The following is a 23941-nucleotide window of genomic DNA, read 5'->3' on the forward strand; positions in this document are numbered from 1 at the left end:
CTGAACTGTCTTTATCTCAACTGAGGAGTTTTTTCTCACCCATCCCATCGAGGCGGGAGTGAGCGAGTGGCTGTGCAGTGCTGAGCTGAACTTTGGGGTTAAATCTCGGTGGTTGCCTACACACATCAGTCATCAGTGTTAGCAAAAGCTGTTTCATTTAAATATTTAAGGATGAAAAGTGGTTTGTATATACAGCTATGTAGTTTATAGGTCTTTACAAAGGCTTCAGGAAAAAGCCTGCATAGCCAAGGGTTTTTCTGCATGCTTTGTGTAAAGCACTTCTAATCAAATGCAATAAAAGTCAGTTCATGCAGCAAGGTTTTTTGTCCTACCTCTCCTAGCTAGTGGATCTAAGGACTGATTCTCTGCAGTATTTCACAACCACTGTAAATTAAATGTTCATATTTGCTGAGGATCGTGGCTGCAATGCTTAGTGTTAAAAATACACTTTCATATTGTGGTTCTGGCTGTTGTAGCATATATGTTCTATGGCAGACAACTTTCTCGGTGAAAGACACCTATAAAAGACGGTTTCTGCCTAGTTTCATTGTAGCATATGTGGGAATAGATGCTTCAGAGCTTCCAAGTATTCTTCTGACTTGCCCAAAAAAGGACTTTAAGCTATTATCACCTAGAATATATGTAGTCTTTGAATCCAACTCCACATTACATCTCTTTGATCAGCAGCCGTAGCACAGGCATGAAAAGAGAGTTTCCTACCTTTCTGCTATTTGTAAACATAGTCCACAAAACCAGAAGGGGTAGAGATCATCCCACCTTGGGCACTGTGTTTGCTAACAGCTGGGACCATGTTTTCTCAAAAAGATTGCTGGAATGACGTCTTGAATTGCTGAAAAAGTGGTTTAAATGAGAGACACTGGCACCAGGGATGGTCTTCCTTCAGAGATGATTTAAAAGGAAAAGGGCTATCTTAAGTGATGCCTGCCTTACAGCCAAAGGAAATTTCAGATGAACCTGAATAGCTTGAATCTGGTAGGCCAGAGGGGTGACTAATTTCTGGATCAGGTCAGGACTTAGCAACAATGTAGGACATTTCCAGGCTGGTGCAGAAGCAGACCTTAAAAGCCTTCACATGGAAACGCCTATATGTGGCTGTATCTGTGATGAGATCGTATCCAAGTTAGTGTTTTTGTTGTTGTGTTTTGGTCTTGGACATCTAACATATACAAAATCTGTGTTCAAGCACCTCGAATATTGTAATGGAGTTGGTACACTGGAAGTCTTATCTCACAGCTCATTACCTGTTGTGTTACTGCTTTTAGAAAGTTGTTCTCTGCACAGTGAGAGCAGGAGTCCCCCTGTCTGATGCTAGCCATCGAGAAGGCTGAGGACAAATATTCTTCCATTATACCCACAGTTAGGCAACTCTGACAGCATAATGCAAATGAACGATTTATTTACTTGCATTTTTTGTCATATACGAATGCAGGCATAATGTGTTACAAGAATTAACTTTGCTACTTCATCTAAGCAAACAAAGCTGCCTTCTTCCTATGTACATAGGACTTGCCCTTTCTTTCATTTACTTAACATTTTTTTAATTGCATCATTTCTGATTTTTAGCATTTAAACCTTCCCAGATTGTTTCATGCAATCTCTGCTTTATTCTCACATATATATTAAACTGTAAATTAAGATAATCTGTATCTCTCATTTCTATGAACAATGCAAAGATTCTTAAAATACTGACCAGATTTCATCTGAGTTCAAAAGCTCCTTCAGCTGGTCTAATTACCTTTTAAGACTAGCTTCTCTGATTCTCAAGGTGAACTGCCTGCTCTTGCATAAACACACTGTATTTCAGTTCCTCACAGTGTGGGCAATAGCAGTATAGGTGTCAAATACTGGATTGCTGAGAAGCAAGATTTATGCCTCCATTTTGGTATGTGGGTTTTTTTGTTCATTAGTTAGTTTGCTTGTTTGTTTTTTGTTTGTTTATTTAAAGCAACAGCAACATATGGAATTGGTGGTTACAGATCATAACTTTGTCCTTCTGTGTTTGAGAAGCTGGTTATTGGAAGTTAGGACTTCTGAGCACGGTGACAGTTAGTCAAAGAGGACTTAAGGCAGGACTTCCACATATCAATCTGTCTGACCACCAACCATACCATAAACATTGCCATAGTTAGAGTTTTCATAAATTGCCACTGGAAGATATACAAGTTATAATACAACAGCTTTTAAAAGAGATGAGCAAAAAAAGCTAATGGTAATCTTGTATTACCTTACATTAATCAAATAAGCAAACTATGTGGGTGCCATTTTTTCAGAATTTGCTGTACACAAAGGCATTATTTGGCTCAAAATTCTCCTAATCTGCCTCAAGCTTTTCTGTAGTCAGAATTTCAACTGGAAACCACTACTAATATATTTAATAACGAAAAAATCTTAATTTTTTTTTTCTGGGGGGTATTCATTCTAAGAAGTAAATACTTGTTGGGGTTTTTTTTCCTAGCACAATCTTCCCGTTTAAGGCAGTAATTTCTTTTAATTCTTCCTCTGAGAAAATAAAAAAAAAATGTTTTAATAGAATGCTGTATGGTCTTACTGTAATGCAAAAAGGGGCGCTACCCTGCAAAAGCATGCATAGCACATCAGAGTTCAATCAACTACTATTTTCTCCAATCTTTTAAAATTAAGTACAGAATATGCATATTATTGGAGACAGATAAATATGCAAGACTTTGCATTCTCACTAATGATCTGAGTCCTCTTTTGGACTCAGTAAGTAATTAATGCCTTGGATGATGCTGATAACAAGTGATTGCCAAACCACCAGATAGCAGAGACAGTCCAGAAATTGTCCATACACGTGCGTTCTCACCTAATCTTTTGTTAAGGTAACTGGAGAGAAGATACAACAGTAGGTAAATCTTCGTGTCTTTCTTAGCCAGAATCAAAAAAAAAGGTGTTGGGTCAAAATTTTGAGATGCCACCTTTTCAGCTTTTGTAATTCACTTCCTTTTTATATAGGGAGTAAGGTTAAAATTAAATATTCTCCCCACATATGGTTAAAATAGGCTTCAAAAAAGTAAGCCAAAATTTGCTTCCACCCAAACAGGTTTCTACAGATGCAGCAGCATATCTTCAGCTATTATTTCGTTTGCTAAAGGAAAAATGTTGTTTGATAACTACTGATGGAAGAAGGAAAACCAGCACTTGCTCTGAAAGTGGATTATATCAATTTTGTTATTTCATTAAAAAGCAAAACCCACTACATGGTCTTTCTAAAACAATGATTTACATTCTTTAAAATGTTCTTCTCATTATAAAAATTATTCCCGGATGTCTCAAAATCAAGAAGGCAATACATATGCACCTAACTTGCTTGGAGTCGTAGATAAGACTAATCATCTTCCTTAAATATAATTGTTCCTTGATAATAATTAGTTTTCCGTTTATTTAATGTGGCCCTCTCATTCCTCTAATAATAACGATCAAAGCAAGAATTAGTAAGTAATCATGCTACGGTTTAGAAAATCCAGACCAAAAGCACACTTGTTAGGCAGAGAGTATGGGTTATTTAACATCCGCTTCAAATCAGCTTTCTCAGGACAGTATGGGCAAGTCTGGTTCTTGCCAACAACAGAGCAACCATCGATGCAGAATTCATGAAACCTGGTATCAGGTACATTGTTAACAAGCCTTTCAAATATAAACAAGGCCCAGTGCTTAGGTTTGCCCAGTGCAAACCTAATCAAGGCATCAAACAGATAATTTTAATGGCTGATTCTGGACACTGCCTTGTTTTATAATCAAGCAGTTTCAAATGACTTTAAAATAATTCTAAATACTTAAAATATTTGAAGTTGAATCCAATATCCTGAACATCGAGACTGATACTCATATTTTCCAGCTCGCAAGAAGCCAGACTTTTTATGAACTTCAGAAGCAGGATTGTCCCAGCATGTCACATCAAATCATAGAATCATAGAATGGTCTAGGCTGCAAGGGACCTTAGAGATCATCTAGTCCAACCTCCCTGTTTTGGGCAGGGACGCCACCTCTCGACTAGACCAGGCAACACATGGGGACCGAGTGGGAATCGAACCTGCGACCTCGGTGTTGGTCCTTATTGTCAGCACCGTGCTCAAACCACTGAGCTAACCGGCCCCATAAGTGTATGCGATACTTTTCATCTTAGTTTCTGGAATGCAAAATGCTGAATTGTTTGGTACTCCTGAGCATGAGACACTGGAGCTTCTGCCAGGCCATAGGGTATATACGTGCCATCTTTTGAGAAGGGTTCCACATCTGCCTTAAAACCACCCAGCCAACACAGCCCCAGGCACACAGGAGAACATCCTCTGCAGTACGTGGGAGCCTAAATCAGCAGACCTGATCGATAGGTCAGCATGATTGGTCTGATGTACTGATGGGGACCCCCTCACAGGCTGTGCATGAAGTACCAGAAAGGCAGATTTAGACCTGAAGCTGTAAGGTTATGGCCACCCTTGCCTTAGTTTGTCTGTCAAAAAGCTGTGTGGCCTCGGCCTCTATAACAGAACTGAAATAGCTTTCATGCTCCTACTTACAATTTTGTGTTATGTTGTTTCTGAATGTGGTTTTTGGTTCCTTTTTTTTTCTTGGTATTTACTGCCGTTGTTATTGTTTTTTAATTCAGCATAAAAGAGGAGAAAACAGTTCCATAATTACATGGAAAGCATACAAATGATTACAGGACAGCTGGTAGGTATTTTCAATGATTGCTTCTTCATTTGTATCCACAAAAATTTCTCTACCCACAGACTGCACAGATGACATTGTACAAATTTCTTGTTGGTATGCTGCTAATGTAGTAAAACTATCACAATCAAGTTTACAGGGAAAAAAATAAAGAAGCCAAAGAACAACAAAATATTTGCTTAGAGTCAAGGATGCATAAATACATTTTAAGCACCATCAAAGATAAGGACAACACGAACATGGCTACACTTGTCTTAGTTTGCTAGTGCCAGGATGCACACTTATCAAGATAATTAAAACCTCATGCAAAAACTTTAACAACAGTATGTTTGATTTTGCTTAACTTGAACATAAAAGAACTGGGCTGAGGTAATCACCTTACTGGGAAAGGGAAGATAAGAACTATAAAAAGGAAAGGGCAAGAAGAGCCTTTCACAAACTTTTGGGAATTAAGAATCTTTCTTCCTATGGCAATTAGGAAAATTATGCAGTCTCTTGTACATGGGGACCTGCCTGTTAGAAACCCCAAATCAGTCCCTGGCAATTATCACTGGCTACTACTTCATTAAGACTATTCTAATTATGAACCTGACAGGGAGTTCAACAATTTGTCTGTGGCACAAGAATAGCTCTCTTCAAGGAAAAGTGAGACGATCCGGTAGTCCTGGTTCTTATGGACACAGGGGTACAGGAGTTGCAAGGACTGCAAAGCGAGCTCTTGAAAGTTGTATTCAGGATGATGATACATGGCACTTACACCGATGGTGGAAGCCATGTCGTCGGAACAAATCTCTGCAAAGTCTCTTCCCATCAATCCCTAGGACGCTCTGTAAAAAAGCAGAAGTTTTTGTGTGGAGTCATCAGACTCGATCTTGTCATAAAACTGTGAAAGAGTACTCAGGTGAGTTTACTCTTGACTAGAATGGCAGAATGAAATATCAACAAGATTTTTGCTCCAATTAGCTCCTGCTTTCTTCAATTGCAGGTTGAGCTTCATTTTCTTTGGCAGGAGTGGACACTCACACTTGAAGTATCAATATCATAGAAATCATAGAATATTTGGGATGGGAAGGGACCTCTAGTCCCTTCTAGAGGGATAATCTAGAGATCATCAAGTCCAACCACTCTGCCAGAGCAGGATCCCCTAGGGCAGACCACACAGGAATGCATCCAGGTGGGTTTTGAAAGTCTCCAGAGAAGGAGACTCCACAACCTCTCTGGGCAGCCTGTGCCAGGGCTCTGTCACAGTAAAAAAAGTTTTTCCTCATGTTGAGGTGGAACTTCCTATGTTGTAACCTGAACTCATTATTCTTGTTCTATTGCTGGGCATCACTGAGAAGAGATTGTCTCCTTCCACTTGACACCCACCCCTCAGATATTTCTATACATTAATAAGGTCCCCTCTCAGCCATCTCCCTTCAAGGCTAAACAGCCCCAGTTCTCCCAGTGTGGACACAGTATTCCAGGTGTGGTCTCACCAGGGCAGAGTAGAGGGGGAGAAGAACCTCCCTAGACCTGCTGGACACACTTTTCTTAATGCCCCCCTGGATCCCAGTGGCCCTCTTGGCCACAAGGGCACATTGCTGTCCCATGGACAGCTCACTGTCCGCTGGGACTCCAAGGTCTTTCTCAATGGGGCTGCTTTCCAGCAGGACGTCTGTACTGGTGCCAGAATATGTTTGACAGCAAACAGTGTTGAAGGTAGGCTATGAATTGTTTGCGGAGCCACAGCTACTCAGCTCTGTTAAGGAAAGACCAAGCTGACCCATTTTCTTACAGAAAGGGAATTTGCTAGTCTGGCTACTAAATACTCATAAAACTGGAGCTTCTCAACATTATAAAGGGCTTGTCAATTCCGCTGCAACAGGGCACAAAGTAAAAGCCTTTAAAATAGAGCTAACAAATTTTGTAGCTACATCTTTAAAATATGCTGGTGGGGAATTTAACTGGTTAAATAGAATCCCTCAGCAGAATAGAGCTTAACAGTTTTGGTAACACAAGACTGTTAAGTTTCTGCCAAGAATTTTCCATTAGAGCTACGTACTTTGGGGTTAATCAACTATATAATATATGGGCAGTAAATCTGACACTGAAAGGAACAGCTGATTTACGTATGTGCAGTATCTCCAAGACCTCCAAGAAGTGTTGGACTTAGAGCAGATGCATTATGTAGCTGATCCACACGCTCTTGAGGAATCCCTGGAATTTCTGGTCAGTCGGCGCCTCAAGTGAAGTCCAGCACAGTAGCTCTGACTGGGCTGCTAGTCAGACAGAAATCCCGGACAAATATAAAGAAAATTCAAATTCAACCCACGCAAAAATTCTAGCTGGATTAAGATGTTAGGTCGAGAATCATCTGGACGTACAGTGTTGCCTTTGGCAATAGTCAAACTAAAAAGGGAACACCCTAGCAATATTATAGCCTGGTAGAGCAGGAAATAATAATTATCAGAAAAAAATATAATGTGTTCTTTATATGAATGTGCTTATCTATTTTTGTCCTTTACACCAAGCCTTTTTATGTTTCATCTCCCTCAGGTACATAAACAAAGAACTGGGGATTAACCCAGCAGTTAAATTAGGGGATTAAATGAATGAACACAGTGGCTGTATGACGTTTAAGGTTTTTCCCCTTCTCTCTTCACATGACAAACACAATTTGTAAAATGACTAAATATCAAACTTCCGACCAACTACGCAATAATAAAAATGAAGAAGTAAGAGAACCTACAGCTACATAACGTAAAAGGGGTTTCACATGTGGAGGTGGGAGGTGAAGAGACTAGCTAGGAGCAATTTCACTGCAGACAAGTAAAATCTATCAAACAGAAAATTGTAACAGTTGCCAATCCCAACTTAACCTGAAGAATACCTACCAAATAATAAATTAAATCCAAACATGGGAAACATCATGGCTAGATAACCCACAATTCCAATTGCATAACTGAGTTTGTAGATGAGAAGGAATCATTTGTAGATCAACCTATGAATAAAAGAAAGACTACTGAAGACCTTGTTTTGTGGAGTGGTACTAAATCATAGAATCATAGAATGTGTTGGGTTGGAAGGAAAATTTTAAGTCCGTTTAGTTCAACCCTTCTGCAATGAGCAGGGACACCTTTAACTAGATCAGGATGCTCAGAGCCCCATCAAGCCTGACTTTGAGTACCTTTAGGCATGCTACATATGTAGCTTCTGCTGAAGTATTCATATAAATTTAGTGATGGTTTTACACTTCTGTATTTCCTCTCTTACTTAAAGGTGAATAAAAAATGTATAATACAAGAAAAAAACACACAGAAAAAACCCCCAAAGAATTTTTGTTTTGCTTTAGTCTTCACAAAAAATGGTCATTGTGAACAGATTGCTAATGTAATTAAAACTAACCCTTGCAATTGTGAAGGAGGGAAACATAGGCCAGAAAAGGACAAGAACAGGTAAAAAAAACCTGATGTAAATTAGATACAGTCAAGTCAGTAGATCACCAACAAAATTTATCTAAATACTTAAAAGTTAGCAGAAGCAAACTCTGAACCATTAGTAATTGTGTTTGTGAGACCAGGATGCAAAGACAGAGTTTCAGAGGTCTGGAGGAGAAAGAACACAGACCTTTCTTTAGAGAGGCAGAGGGGGCTCTGAGGAATAAACTCAGTGGCGTCCCTGCCCATGACAGGGAGGTTGGACTAGATGACCTCTAAGGTCCTTTCCAGCCTAGGCCATTCTATGATCTCATTAATCCCATTATTTGGTGTATATACCGAATCGATCTCTTCAGGCTCAGTAACACCTGGGATGACTGCTGCTGGTAAGAGTGTGCAGAATGAAAAACCAAGAGGAGACTGATTTAAGGAATTTAATTTTAACTCATGTTTAATTCTTTTTTATTTTCATGTCATGTTTGATAAACACTAGTTTATAGAAACTGATATCGCAGCTGAAAGATGCCTTCAAATTCATCTGCTAATGGCCCTTTTTCTAATGTGTGAAGAGTTGTTCCAGAGGAAATCTGCTCTTCTCTTTCTACAGGCTTCGTTTAAGAAACAATATCTAAAAAACCAAAATGAAAGCAAAACCAGCAAAAAAGAGTCTTGCAGGTTGCTCTGAAAGTGGCATAACTGGTAACACCTGAGAGCGTTCCCCCCATGGGCAGGGATATCCACCACTAGACTCTGATGGTGAAATATAGAGGAACAACCCACATCTGCAGCAGTGTGACTTACAGCTGGCAAAACTGAGACAGTAATTTCAAAGTAATGACATCCTGGGTTTCCATTTTGCATGGTGAGGTTTGATTAACTGCTTGCCAAACTGTAAAACTTGTACAAAAAAAAAGTGACTTCTACAGCATTTGACAAATGAGGGCATTTGACATTAGAGTATTAGTGTCCGTCTGCCTCGTACCCAGTAAATAATTAGTAATCCCATTATAGCAAGTGAGATACAACTCATTAGACTTCCCATATCCTATCCTAAAAAAATAAATTATCTGTTGATAGAATTAATGCTCTTGAAAAAAAAACTTTTTTTTTTTTCCTAACTCAAATTATATATGATGACTGCAGGGCTAAAGCTTTGGGAGCAACTTTTCTAAAATTGATTGAGGCAGTTTGGCCTTTAAGCCTTAGAGCTGCTCTTAAAAACCTTCAGAAAGGCACATTTGGCTTCATTAAATTGGGGTGCCACTCAGCTATATAACTACACTACTGACAGTTTTTCTTAAAACCTCTTTCTACAGCAGAACAAAGTGCTATGGCTTAAACTGTTGTCTTGTTTCTAAATTATGTCAAACTTAATAGATGTATTTGCCTGAATTGCCCACAGTGATAAAATAGTCTACTTCTTTTCCAACAGGCAGATATTTGAAAACCACTGAAGAGTCAAAAGCCCTGTAATGTCATTTCTTTCTGGGATCACATTAATAAACCATGGATTTGAGATCGTGGAAGCCTGATGATGACAAAGGTAAATTAAGACTGACTTTAATATCTGTTCGTGGAGTTAGCTCCTGCACCTTTACAGAAAGATTATTGAAAATAAAAAAAAAAATCGGATAGGAGATGTTTTTCAAATTTATGTTTACTTTGTGGTAGGGAGGATTTTCTAAAAGCGAACAAGAAGCACAACCCATCAAGAGTGAAAATCTGTTTCTATGGAAGAAGAATCTCCTTCCTTAGCCCTAAATGTGGAATTCTGAAGGAATGTGTGTCATTCTCTGTGAAACCTAACACAGTTTTGCCACAGATCTCAACCAAAGGAAGACTGGATTCTTCTTCTCCTAAGAAAAAGAAGAAACTCTTAAAAAAAAAACCCCAAACCCCCAAACCCCAGAAAGAATGCAGCTATTGAAGAAGCTGGTACTTCACAATGTAAGGTTATATCAAATGACAGATAGGAACATCTGTAGAAGATAATGACATGACATCTTTAGATCACATCGCTGTTGCGTGCTTTTCCACCCTGCAGCCCTGGTTTTACGGACTGCGGTTTGCTGTTTGTGACCATAAAACTGACCCAGCAACTTGTGTGCCACACGGCCCTCCTGGCGTGCCACAGGTCAGTGGTCCCTACACATCCATGATCATGGAGCCTGAGGTCTTGTGGCCTTCACTGAAGGCCACCAAAGGCTCCTTGTTTCCTGCCTGCCTGCCTTGCTACTGTCCAGCATGACTCCTCTCCAATGTGCTTACATACTGTGGTTTGCTATTTTTTTTTTAGTAGACTCGAAGTCTGAACTAAGTAGCAAAGCCAAAACTGAACGGGCACACACCTTCAGTAAAGTAGCTACTTCTTCTAATACAAATCTATGACAGAACTTTTTTATCATGTTAGCTGCAAAATGAAATGCTAGTTAATTAAAGAATGGTAACACAACCTTCTCTCTCAGGTGATGCTGTTATCACATCAATTGCTGTTATCAGACCAATTGATTACTGCAAACAAAACTATTCAGTAATTGTTTGAAATTTCCTTATTGATTTCTATGTCTCGCAGACTGTTAATTTTAAGACTACTAGCCTCTACATGACTTGCAGGAGAGTTTTGTCATGTAAATGAGGACAAAGATAGGAATTGAAGCATAAAAATGAAAACCCTGCTATCGATTTATTATTAATACTGGAAGGTCACCATCTGGACAATTCCATAAAATAATAATACATCTGCATTGCTGCTAAATGGGAGCTTTAACATCTGGATCATATTATTCCAAATTTTCCTCGTCCACCCATCATAGCAAGAGGAATTTCCTGACAAATCAGATTGCTGCCCAAAGGTACAATGTTTTTCTCATTACCATACTTTAAATGAGCTCAAAAAGACCTAGAAGTGAAGTTAGCATCAGCGTCATAGACAACTTTCCCATTTTCTAATTATGCAGATTAAATAGGTCACACAAGCGCCGACTGAAAAATGTCCATCTGCCCTTTGCTTCCCTCACAATGCCCCCCCACTCCGAGCGAGTAAGAATGCCTATCACCAGCAAATTCAACAAGAAGAGTATTATTCCACTATGCTTTCCATCCTATAGCATATGGTGAAAACTGCATACATAAAGAAAATAACTGTAATATATAGATTTATTGTGACAGGCTGACCTTACCAGAACTTGTTAACTTGGCAACGCAAGCTAACTAGCTCTCTAAAAAATCTAGTTTCTTTTGATGTAGACATATTCAAATACTCAAAAACATATGCATAGAAGAAATAAATCAGCTGTTTGGGTTTTTTTAGGGTTTAAATTAATATACTTGAATGTACGTTGGAAATTGGCAAGGTTTTCTATATTAAGTAAATCAACGAACCTTATTTTCAAGATTTGCCTCATTACTCAGGGATGGAAACCAGCACTGTCATAACTATGCTGCTTCATTTTCCAACTATATTCCAAAGTATCATGAGTGCCATGTGATACAAGATATATAATCAGTAAAATGGGCAACCACCTACAGGACAAGAAATAAGGCTTTTGCATTTGAGATTTTTCTGAGATAATGACAAATCTGCCTTTCTATCTCAGATGTTTTAAGATTTCTATTATGCCCAGGGAGAACAATTTTGTCCAGATATATCGTATTATTTAATTTGCATCAATGGACAGCTTCCAATAGCAAGAAAATTGTGTTATAAGAGTCAGTTGAGTACTTGATAGTCAGAATTTCCTTTGGGAAAATACAGAGTCAAAACACTAATAAGCTTTTTTTTCTCTTCCTTCCATATTTGATATGCAAGGCTCCTGCCTTTATGTTGAGAAAAATAGGTGGGGTAGGCTGGGACAAGACAGGAATGTTTTTTCAAGAATGGTAATTCTCCGATTAACATTCTTCGTTGCCACCCCACATCCCAGAGCACATAACACAGTTGCAAGCACATAATTGCCTGCATCTCGTCGAGTCAGAGGAGTGCAAAATTTGCGAATGAAATGAAGAAATGAGCGTGTTATCTGAACAAAGATGATTGAAAATTACTTGAGTCAGAGGAGTGCAAAATTTGTGAATGAAATGAAGAAATGAGCATGTTATCTGAACAAAGATGATTGAAAATTACTTCTTGTACAACATGAATTAGCAAGCTCCGTATTTATTTTTTGAAATCTCAAATAACGACAGCAAAATCTCAAAAGTAACTGAGAAATTATCATAATTTTGCTAATTTTCTTTCTCATCACCTGGAAGTTAACTCCAAACTGTTAGCTACCATCTAGAAGCCAAAACAAAATTGTCAGAGTGGCCTATGTTTTACTTCAGGCCAAGACCTAATAGAAAAATCTCTTCCATACATACACACACACAAATTTATCTATCTCTCTATTTATTTATTTATTCATTCATTCATTCATGTTTTCTATTTATTATCTCTTTATTTATTTGTTTGTTTATTTTTTTTTAAATTGCCAAAACTGTCCACAGCTGAGCCTTGTTTGCTTCGCTGCAACTTTTTTTGCTCTTTTTTTGAAACACGAGCCTTCCTTGGCATGTTTTTTTAATTCTTTCTCTTTTTGCCCTGTGTTTTTTTTTTTCTTCTTCTTCCAGGAAACATTTTATATTCTCAATAAGTCTGGATGAGACTCTTGTGGAAGGTACAGGCTGTTGCTCTTGCATCTAGTAAGTAGTCACTGCTTTTAATTTTTTGTTCCTTTTGAGCAAGCTAATGAATGCCCTTTCCACTCTACGGCTGATTTTATGCTCCCTTTGACCTTCATTTCCTTTTTCTTTCAAAGAGAAACAAAGCTTTTCTTCTTTACACGTTTGCAAAGCACTTTGAAGAGGAGGGTAGGAGTCAATCACTGCAATTCTTTGCTTTATTTCTACTAACAGAACTGTGCAATTCTATCCAAGCTCTTGCTATATCCCAGAATGAGTACCCAGAGCAAGGATGTATGTGTGCAAACATTCACCACGTCCTCACAGAATTAGACAGAATGGTTTGTCAGCTGATGCTGCCTTCCAAACCATGGTATACAATGGAGGGCTGGCTACTTGTTTTGTTGATCTCTTGGGACAGAAAATAGAGAAGAAAGGGGTTTTTTGCTCAGAGAAAAGGAGTCTTAGACTTACCCCTCCTATTGAACATAATTTGGTCTTCACATATCTCTTATAATGTCTCCTTATAATATTTTTATATTATCATATTATTATATTTTGTCACATGTAATGTCTCTTCATCTGATTTTCCTTCTCTTTTGCTCTTGAAGATGAAAATATGTTGCTACAAGTAGGGGAAAGTGTTTGGTTTCTTCTCTTCAGTATTTGACACTGTTGAGAGTAACCTATATGTGAACTATACAGGCATAAACCAAGAGGTCAAAAGCTGGATAGCAAGTAGGAGAAATAGGTAAGCAAGCAAAAGTCAAGGCCTGTTTTCTCTTCAGTGAGCGTGTGGTTGTTTTTCAAATTTCCTATCAAATTAAACAAAAATGATATGCACCGGAATGCAAGCATAATAACTGCCACCTGGAATAACTGGAATGCAGAAGTCTAGACTTGCCTGTACTTTAGGGGAGCAGCAGGTTTGGGGTTTTTATTGTTGTTTACTTTTATGTCAAATGGACAATTTCCTGTATGCATTAAGTTGTTTAAATCCTAAATGCGACCATCTTTACAGCTTCTCCTCCTAAATCAGAAGGTTTCCTTATCTGATGCAACAATGCATGCCAGTTACTTTCATCTGACTTGTGTAAGGATTCTGTTATGTGTTCAAATACGTATCTTAAAGTTTGTCCCATTCGTTAGTCTTCAAAGTACACTGGGTCAGATTTTGGCAGTTACTATACTGGTAGAAATTTGTAACTTTAACGTTGTTTCATGACATGCTTTTAAAGAAAGCAAGATAATGCAATGAGTTTGATGGCACATTTGAAAAGTATACAAAAGTATCTGGATATGAAACACAAGGACAGTTATAAGTCAATACATAAGTTGTTTTAGTGACCCTCTTAAGTTGCCCAACACAAAATAATAAATGCAATAAACCATCTACCAGCAGAGACCCGCTGTGAGTAGTGTTTGCTATTGTAAAGTAACTTCACACATGGATAGATGATAGGTGTGGGAATATATTACTCTCCCAACTTAATAGAGCATGAAGCAGAACTGCCAAAACTCAGTGCAAAGTGAACCTCAGCTTCTGGTGCTACTATTTTTACTGAAAGGCTCTGCTTCAGTTCCTCTTTTACTGGAGAAGAAGACCTTGCTACTGCCACACAGCTACGCATCTAAAATTGAGGCCTCGACACGTTTCTGGCACAGATGGTTTTTTATTTCAAAATGCACTGCAAAAACACGAAAACAACAAGGAGGTTTTCTTAAAGTGTTGTGATGGTTGTAGTTGTACTGGAGCCTCCCTAAATTAGACTGAATGAATTAATTTTTTTTTTTTCATATTGGCTATGTCACTTAGTAGGTGTGACTGGGTCCTGTAAACTAATGGCTGGGAGGGAAGCTTCTATTGCTGAAGACCAAGTTACACAAGTAATAGGAACTGAACAAGTGTAAGCTATCGGCATTTTTGTCAGAGGTTATGTCTATGCAATTCACACTAATTAACTTTAAGTACTGCTAAGGAGGATAATGCCAAAGCAATACAGAGTGCATGCTTTTTAGACTCCTGCAGGCTTTCCCAGGCAGACAGGGACCTTTCCAGCTGCTCATCTTTGTGTGCATACTCAGAATTCAAGTGTGTTTCAGCAGCGATTTAATACTAGTCTCACGCAAAATATTTTCAATGGGAAACAAAGACATGGACAGCCTGAGTGAGTTCAGTCACTTCATAGTTGTGTTCTCTATTCTAAATGAATAGTAATTTGTTGAAATCAGTAAGGCAAAAATTGATAGGAAAGAAGTACTTTGAAAGCTCTGACTGAGATGTTAACATGAACATGAAATGACTGAATCATACAAGCAGGACTGGTCTAGAAGGGAAGCTAAAGAATACGATGGTAAAGTAGTATTTTATAAGATTACTTGCTCAGGTGTAGTGTGTGCTCTGGGTTAGGAGCGTGTGTTTGTAACAGTAGAAAATCAGTGACATGAAGCTAAAATGCTCAGTGCACTGTGCTATATGTGACTTCATTAGACACTTACCTGTATATATGTTGTCACAACTAACATTTCATCTTTGTTCCTAGCTCTGTAGAGTATAGCCACAAAGCCTGTTTCACAATCTCCGTATTGCAATTTTATGCCACTGTGAAACTCTGGTAAAGCTGGCATAGATCAGGCTGTTTTTATAAACCCTGTACTATATCAGTTTTTGTAAATCATATCAAGGTTTCTTTAGTGTTTAACAGACCTGTCAAATCAGGTGGTAGGGTGCTACAGAGTCTGAGGAGCAATTTTCAAGAGATAAGCTACTGATCATGACAGTTCTTGATGTCACTGCTATTAAGAAGTTTAGTTACCAAAAACTGGATTTCAGTCTCCGGGTGGCTTAGGGCTTTCATCAGCTGATGAAGATGGAAAAGCTAAGACGTTGCTTGTGTGCTTAAATATCTGCCTGAAGTATTTATGTAATACCATTACCTGTTTAACATTTACTTGAAATTCACATTGCTTTTTAAGGGCTGGCCCTTTCTGAGTTGTCTAACTTTTTTTTTAACTACTGAATAGGGGTGGAAATCATGTCAGTCTAGTTTTCTCAGGTTTGCAGAGAAGTCTAGGAAAAGGAAGTGAGTGGAAGCATGATGAGCCCCGTTTTTAGCACCTCAACCACGACAAGCTTTCTCTCTAATTAGTCACGTGCATGAGTAACTTGAAATAAATCCTCTGTAGCATTTCTTTATCTACGTAAAGATAAAGACTTTCTTCTCCTACCTAGTCCATTATTAGGCAGTTTGAAAACTGAAAGCTTTTTCCTTACAAGCTTTAACCTATTAAGGACTGACCACAGTATCAGTATGCATATACAGAAAGTTAAAAACTCTGTTTTTCCTTCCTACACAAAAGCTGTTCTCCACCTGACCAAAAGCCATGGCTTGCTGTTTTCCATAGAGACTTGATTTTCTCGATAGATGTAAGCCCTTGAGAATATGAAAGCCCAGCTCTTGCCTGAGAAGGATGAATATTGCTGTCTTTCTGACAAACTGTTCACACCGTGCAATCAAGAGTGTCTTTGCTTCTGCTGAAAAAGCACAATTTTGGCAATGAGCAGGGTTGCACTAAGAACAAGAACCATCTTCATATGCATTGATTCGCAGCTATGGGGCTTCACGTGCATCTTCCAGTGTTGCAACCCGAATAGAATATTTATGTGCTATTTAAAAAAAAAAAAAAAGGTCTAGATTGATATATTATACCCGGAGATGACAGTAAGCCTATGCATGAGAGATACTTTATGAGGAAAAAAGTTAATGTTGTTATGCATGAAGATATAAGCCAACAAACTAGATGAGAATGCTTGGTCTTTGTAACTGGAACTTTCTTGCAAAAGGAAAAGTAAAGTAATGGTCAGAGAGTTGTCTGTTTTCTTTTTCTACTAACTCAGTCCTGAACATAAACATAGCCACAAATGCATAGTGCCTATGGATTTTAACCAGACATTTCATAATCATAGATCTGAGCCCTGCAAAATCTTTAAGCTCAAGTTAAATGCAAACTCAGAGGAGGGCTTAAAGCCCTGTTTCATCTTTCTTTTGTATTAAATGACAATTGTAGCTAGCATTTATCTTCCTTCTAGAATTAATTAGTGTTTCCTTGAGCCCCTAAGGAAGGAGTGGGTTGTCTTGGAGCTATAAATCAACCCCTTCATAACTAAAGCTGGGCAAGCTTCTGTGTTAGATTGGAGCCTCGTGCCCCTGTGCTAAGATTCTTGACCTTCCATGTGTTGCCTGATCCAGTTGAGAGGCGTCCCTGCCCATGCGAGGGAGGTTGGATTAAATGATCTCTAAGGTCCCTTCCAGCCTAGGCCATTCTATGATTCATCTGAGCATCAGCCAGGATGTTAGCTTTCCTCTGACCTCAAGCTTTCTGGGCCTACATTTCAGGACCCAACAGCACCCCCTGGCTTCTGTGTGTACCCCTACCTGCACCCTGAAACACAGCTGAAGGGACAGACATGCACTGTCTCCCTTCCCCTCCATGCTCTGGTTCTTGTGGGGAGAAACACGGTGGGTATGGGCTGGAAGGGAGCTGCAGCATGCTCTGGTTGATGCCCGCCCTGCATGATTTGTGGATCAAGGTCTTGTGTCACCATGACTGATGGGCAGCAGCTGCTCTGGTCAGACACAGCCGGTGTTAAACAAGCTAGGATCCAGATCTGAGCAAGGAACTACTCAAAACTCCAAGGCCATTCTTTGCTACTATTACTTGCTATCCCATGTTAGCCAAAGTTTGAACACCATTAAAACTTTTGACTTGTGATGTCTGGATATAGGTTTAAAATGTCTTTCCCACCCCTTCTTCAGAAGAAAAAGTGCAACAGTAGCCATGCTTTTTTCCATCTAAAAAGAAATTACTGCATGATGGATGCACCGTTCAGGTGCCACAGCACTGAAGTGGGTATTGATACCAGTTTTAAATGTCTTTCCTCCCAGCTTTATGCAAATACTGCAGAGTATCACACCTCCTTTGCTGGATGCCGTGATTGCGTTCCGTATCTTGAAGCAGCTCATGGGTGTGATCTGCCTGGTGCCCCTCAGGCTGCCAAGAGTGCCCTCTTACGGGAAGCGTACTGGCACCGGGTGTCATGATGGAGCGAGCCTATGGCTGGAGATACAATAATTAATGTACAAGCTTAAAAAAGGGAAGGAGGCAGCAGGGAAATAATAAACTTTTCCTCTCCACTACCCTTTAAGCAGGCACTAAAATGATGGTTAAAGGACCATTTCTTTATATTAGACTTGCAAGTACAGGAAGCGTTGTATTTATTGTACCTAAAGGAAAACATTGTACTACAACAGCAATCTCCGTAACGATTACTGTAAAGCTGTTCTCTATTTTGTTTTGTTGAGGAACCTATTAAACTGGCATAACAGAAAGTTCCAGTAAAAATTCTTGAGAAAAAAAAACTTCTTTATGAACTACATGTATGTGAACAAAATGTTAAAGGTTTCTGGTATCGCTGTAAATGTACAATTCATGTTAACAAAACATTTGGAAGCAATGTGTAAATTAACTTACGTCCATTTTTCCTCCGTAGATGATAAATCGTTTTCCTGAAACACATTCAAAACAAGTATTATAACTTCATGGTGAACAACAGCCAGATGGGTTTCCTTCCCTTAACCCTCACCACACCTTCCTCTGCTTGAGCTGCTGGATGCGTTGGCAAGTTCCCTCTGTCCCTCTTGCCTCGAAGCTGCTGAGAAACCTGCATCTATGCCAAGGATGTTGGTCACACCGCTTCCCTGGCTGCGCTGCATGATGGGTGCAACTAATGAATTCCCTCAGGGTGCTGACGTGCTCTAGAGATTTACAGCTACAGCACAACTTCAGCCAAAAGGGACCTGGGCAGTTGTCTGGACCAGCCTCCAGTGTGAAACAGAGTGCAAGACATCAGGTTGCTCAGAGCTGAGTCCAGCTGGGTTTTTAGTATCGCTGTGGATGGATCTTTCACTGCCCCCTCTGGACCTCCTGTGGCAGTGAATTCTCTTTTTTCTTCTTCAATTCGTGGGGACAAAATCACTCCCACAAAGTTAGCTGAAGTTTAAACAAAATGTCTCCTAGACATAATTAAAAAGTTTGAGGTCTTAACTTTCAGCTACTCTCATTAGGCTGTACAGGTTCACCACAAAGCCTGTGGTATAGCTCTCACAAGAAAGGCTGAAAAGGAGAATTTGAGAGTATTCAAAAAAGACTAAAGGTAGTTCCAAACTGAGTTCTGGTTCCAAACTGAGTTCTATCTGAAAAGGTTATTATCGAAGATGGTGTTTAGTTCTTGATTTTCATTCAGAATCTCCCTAATTTTGTAAATAAGTCTTTACATTTTCTAAAAAAATTGTGAAACTCAAGGGAATAAATGTTCTGATTTTTCAGATTTTTTGCTCTTTTTCAGTTGAAATATCCGTGTTTAATGGTGATGGTTGCTGTTCATATAGCTTGAAGTGTCAAGGTGCCACTTTCTGTTGGTTTTTGGCAGATACTTAGCCCTGTCTGTGATGTTTCCTTGTGTTTTGCTCTAAGTACTGAGGGGTATGTCACGGTTTTATCATCTGCCTTAAGTAACTATGTGACATTTTGTATTTCTCTAAAGGAGAAACAGGGAATGCAAGTCACCATTCACCTGGGGAAACACATATGCTTTTAGAAGAATTAAAATACTAAAAGATACAGCTGCATCTAGCAGAAACTTCAAACTCACCTAGATGCCCAGGTGCCACTTCCTGTTTTCTCAGCTTCTTTTCTTGTTTCTGTCAGAAAAAGTATGAGGCAAGTGGTTCCTGATCTCTCATATTTGGAAATCATAGAGTTATAGAATCAAAGAACATTTCTGGCTGGAAGAGACTTCAAGATCATCAAGTCCAACATTTTCCTAGCCCTATCAACACCACTAGACCATGTCCCTCAATGCAACATCTACCTGTCTCTTAAGCACCCCCAGGGATGGCGACTCAACCACCTCCCTGGGCAGCCTGTTTACCAGGTAGCTGTAACAGAGAATTTGCATATTCTGAAAACGCATTAATATCTTGCTAATTGAACCTGGTTTCTGTCATCATGATACAGTAAAACTGAAAATACATTCAGAACAGTTTAGATCCCACCTTTCTTAACATTGTACATGGTAACATTTCAACTCTGTAGCAAGCTAGGAACCAATTAAGAGGAAAGATACTGCACCTTAAAAATAAAATGAGTTTTATTTCGAGGACAGCAAACCATTTGCTAGTATTTAATCACTTCCTGTTAGTACACTTCTTTCCAGCTTTTTAAAGTGAAGAACTTGTGCAAAATACTGATTGGTTTTGTTGTTTTTGTGTTGTTTTTTTTTCTCAAACATCTACTAATAATTGCACTTTTTCTTCAAGTATCAGCCTATTCATGCCAGAATTTGCATTTGGCAGTGGATAAAATATGGAATGAAAAATTACAGTCTATGCAGTGCTTTTAACTTTATTTTGAATATATGCACAGCAAGATGAATCTTTGCATCTCTAGACTTTCCTTTTTAACCTTCAATTTTTCTCTTCTACCCTGTGGCAGTGGCAATGGCTTGGTGATTAGGGCTGCCCTGGAGTAGGTGGATGTGCCGTGTGAGGCAAAGACCAGAGCAGCAGGTGAAGATTTGGCACAACAGGGCAGCTAGGATGGGCTTTGTAGGGCAAAGAACTGGGCAGGAGGGTTAAGGAAAAGTACCATAAGATGCTGCTACCTGGGTGCTGCAGTTCATGGTGCAAGGGTGGGGAGGATGGAGAAGAAAAGTAATGTATACAAGGAAGCATGGTGGAGTATGTTGACGGTGGCCATGGAGAAATACAAAGTGTAGAGCCAAACACTACGTGACAGCATGGTGCTGTGTGAGCAGCAGTGGCTGTAGTAACCCTGACCAACCCTGGCCATGAAGCCTGGGGTTACAACATACAGGAGACTGGCAAAAAAAATACTTACTATAAAAGCTGAACTTTTTTTTTTCCAAACACGGGGTCCCTTGGTAGCATACAGAGATAAAGTCTAGATGCCATTTGTGCAGTCAGTGCCTCTCTTCTAGCTGCTGGGTAAAAAGTACTTGCTAATGAAGTGTAAGCTAATGTTATTGACTTAAAATTGGAACAGAACAGGACAAGAGAATACTATCAGCTTAAAAGGATGGGCAGAATGGCTTTTATATGAGTAAAAGAACTATTTTCTTGTCATGGTCCAGACAAATTTGTTTTACACTGGGGTGAAATAAAAGCTTCAGAGAGGACAAGCAGATACCCTGATGTGAACTCTATCTTCCTCAATTTGATTACTGAGAGTTTTGGGAGTTTTTTGATCTTGACAAAAAATACACCAAATACACCTGCATTGCTCATTATCATTGATCTCATCTTTATTGCAGTGTTGTACTAATTTTCCACTGTTTACTGTGTCTGATTTTAAACTAGATTTCAAGGTCATTTGAGGGAAGGCCCATGCATTCTTATGTATGCTTTAGCCACTAAGCACCCAAAAATCGTGTCTGGGCTTTTTGATGCTGCTACGATCCTAATGACAAGTAATTAAAATTAATATATAGTAATTATGAGTAATGCATAGAGTTGTACAGAGAGCTACTGTCTCACCCTGTGCCAGCTGTCTTAAAATCCTGCAAAGGCTGTGTGAGGGCAGGGAAAGATTGAAGTTTTCTTGATGGCTTTATTTTCCAATAGGGAAAGGAAAAATGTCTTGAGATGAAAGAGGGCCCATCCACCTCAGTCCCAAAGAGCTGGCTGGCAGAGAGGTGCCAATCCAGTGAGCTGACAAGCATGAATGTCCCTGTGTTTTGGGGCAGGAGCACTAGATTCAGGTTTAGAGGTGTGAGTTTGTCTCTGACTCTTCCTGCAGAGGTATCTGGCTTCCTCCAAGGCCCATGGTCCTGCACAGCCTGAAGATCGATGGGGTTGAAAATGCAGCCATCACATGGCCACAGCACCTCTGACGTGTGCACCTGTATACACACACACACACCTGGATACGCATGCACACAGGGCTGAAGACAGACAGCCCTCACCACAGCTGCTCCACGCCTCTGGCTGCCACCAGCCCTTCTCCAGCTGCCCTCTTCCCTCCTGCTCCTCTCTCTGGGACCCAAGGAAGGTGTCACTGCCAGGTCCCTGCCCAAGCCCATGGCCCCTCAATGGCTGGTGGATGACCGTTTGGTGGCAATGGGGCGTGGGGAGCACAGAGCCCCAAGATGCCGGTGCTGGGGTGTGTAAGTACTGGCTTGGCTTTGCCCGCCTGTCCCAAGCCCCCCCGCCGGAGTCGTGGAAGCATTACACAAAACGCCTGGGGATCTTCTCGCTCTGAAGTTGACTAGTGTCACTGTCACCAGCCAGGGGCTGAGCAATAGCACTGCTCCAGGCTGGCTTTGGAAGCACACATCCACTCCGATGCTCAGCTAGCTGCGTGTAGCCCATACTGCCGCCATTGGCCTCTGCTGCCTGTTTTAAACATGAGAGAGGACATACGTGCCTTTATTACTCTTGCTGTAGGGTTTGCTTCGTGTGCCTGAAGAGCGGCTGTTGTGAAGCTTGTCAGAGATCCCTCGAGCAGGCTGCTCAAAGCCTTCCAAGGTAGCAGCAAATTGAACTTTGTTATTGTTTGTTGTTGCCGGATAATCACTTAATTTTGCTGTCTGATGCATGAGACACCGAAATGGAGGTGGTCTCCTGGCCCCTTCCAAGTCTGTTATTAAGGATTCTGAAGAGACAGCCCCTCATGCAAGTCCCAAATGGCTGTGAAGTGCTAAATGGCAAGGTTGGCAAGGGTTTGTATGTGGTCCTTCAATTTTTTGTGTGATGTAGGTGGACATTTTTGGTGGGAGCAGTACCAGCAGTTAGTCAACACTTGCTCTCACATAGCAGACATGAGTCCTTGCCGTGAAGGGAAGCAGGGGCTGCCCCTCGCCGTGTGACATCCCTGCGGTAACCCAAGGGCAGCCAGGCTCTGCACCAATATGGAGCAGCTTGGGGCTTGGGTTTGCAACTGAGTACTGTTCAGATATAATGACCTCACAAATTGCTCCCTGCTAGCTGGCTGACTCCCCAGCTGGAGTCTCCTGTCAGCAAGACCTGTGCAATGTTTGCCACGAAGTTCTCCCTGCATGACAAGGCTTTGTGCAGCCACTAGTACGTGCACATATAAACGCTAATATAATTAATTAATATCAGCCTGGTTGGAAAGAAAGGCCTTATCTAGCAAAGATAGTGATACCTTTCCTAGCTATTTCCCAAGGAATATATTTTTTTTTAAAGAATATGCATATATTTTAATACAGTGAGTTGCATGTCATAGTGCTATGCAATTTCATTGTATAACTTCCATACTGGCCATTTAATCCAGAATATGCATTGAAACCTTCTCAGTAAGTTTAAATCACTAAACGTTTTTTCTGGTTTAAAAGTAGTAGTTTTATATTTCTAAGTGCTCTTTAAATTGCAACAACAAGTTCTCTCTTTTTTTTTTTTGAAGTTGGAAGACTAAAGAGAATTTACCTCTGACAAAACAGAAATAGCTTAGGCTAAACTTGTATTATGTTGTTCTACTGCTTTTTGCCTTTCTTTCTTCATAAGGCTAAGCAGCCAAAATGAAACTAGGTGATAGAGGAATGTTTCTGCTTAAAGTAATAGCGCCCATGTTCAGTAAGTGCATGCTGTACCTTTATAACACTTATCAAGCAAAAGTCTCGGAGCACTTGGCAGCAATCTAATCAAAGCAAGGAGCTGTGTGAGATAGTGTAAACCATATCACAGCAATTTAAATGACATGTGCAATTAACATTTGGGGCTCTGTTTTTCCATCTCAGTCTCTTGATGACCAGGTAGCTTTGTCCGTTCCTAGCTTTACCCCACCATTCAAATGAACACAAGAAACACTTTAAAATTTATTCTTTGAGCGTCTCCCTAAAGTCTGCATTACCAGATTTGCCTATGTTTTCATAAACTTCATGTGCTTCAAAGGCTTACTTTGGCCTTACAAGGGAGCAACTCTTTCTGGCTGACTAGGTTGCATTCTGAGACTCTCGGAAAGCAAAAAATAATGGATTTTTTTTTTTGTCTTGGAACTTCTTGTGGAATGTCAGGACTGCTGAAGCTCCAGAATGGGTCTGTTAGATAATTTTGGCA

General features: G+C 39.8%; 1 protein-coding gene across 1 annotated transcript; it reads right to left on the reverse strand.

The window, feature by feature from the left end:
• Positions 1 to 2716: 2716 nt before the first annotated feature.
• LOC104271536 (RING finger protein 175-like) lies at positions 2717 to 22234 on the reverse strand. The gene is given in 7 exon segments (XM_009866229.1): positions 2717 to 2840; positions 3529 to 3639; positions 4691 to 4764; positions 4766 to 4825; positions 5465 to 5603; positions 7580 to 7690; positions 22095 to 22234. Coding segments are annotated over 7 exon segments (759 nt in total).
• Between the last annotated feature and the right edge of the window lie 1707 nt (positions 22235 to 23941).

This window comes from Apaloderma vittatum, unplaced genomic scaffold, assembly GCF_000703405.1.
Source record: "Apaloderma vittatum isolate BGI_N311 unplaced genomic scaffold, ASM70340v1 scaffold9603, whole genome shotgun sequence".
In the NCBI taxonomy this organism is placed as follows: Eukaryota; Metazoa; Chordata; class Aves; order Trogoniformes; family Trogonidae; genus Apaloderma; species Apaloderma vittatum.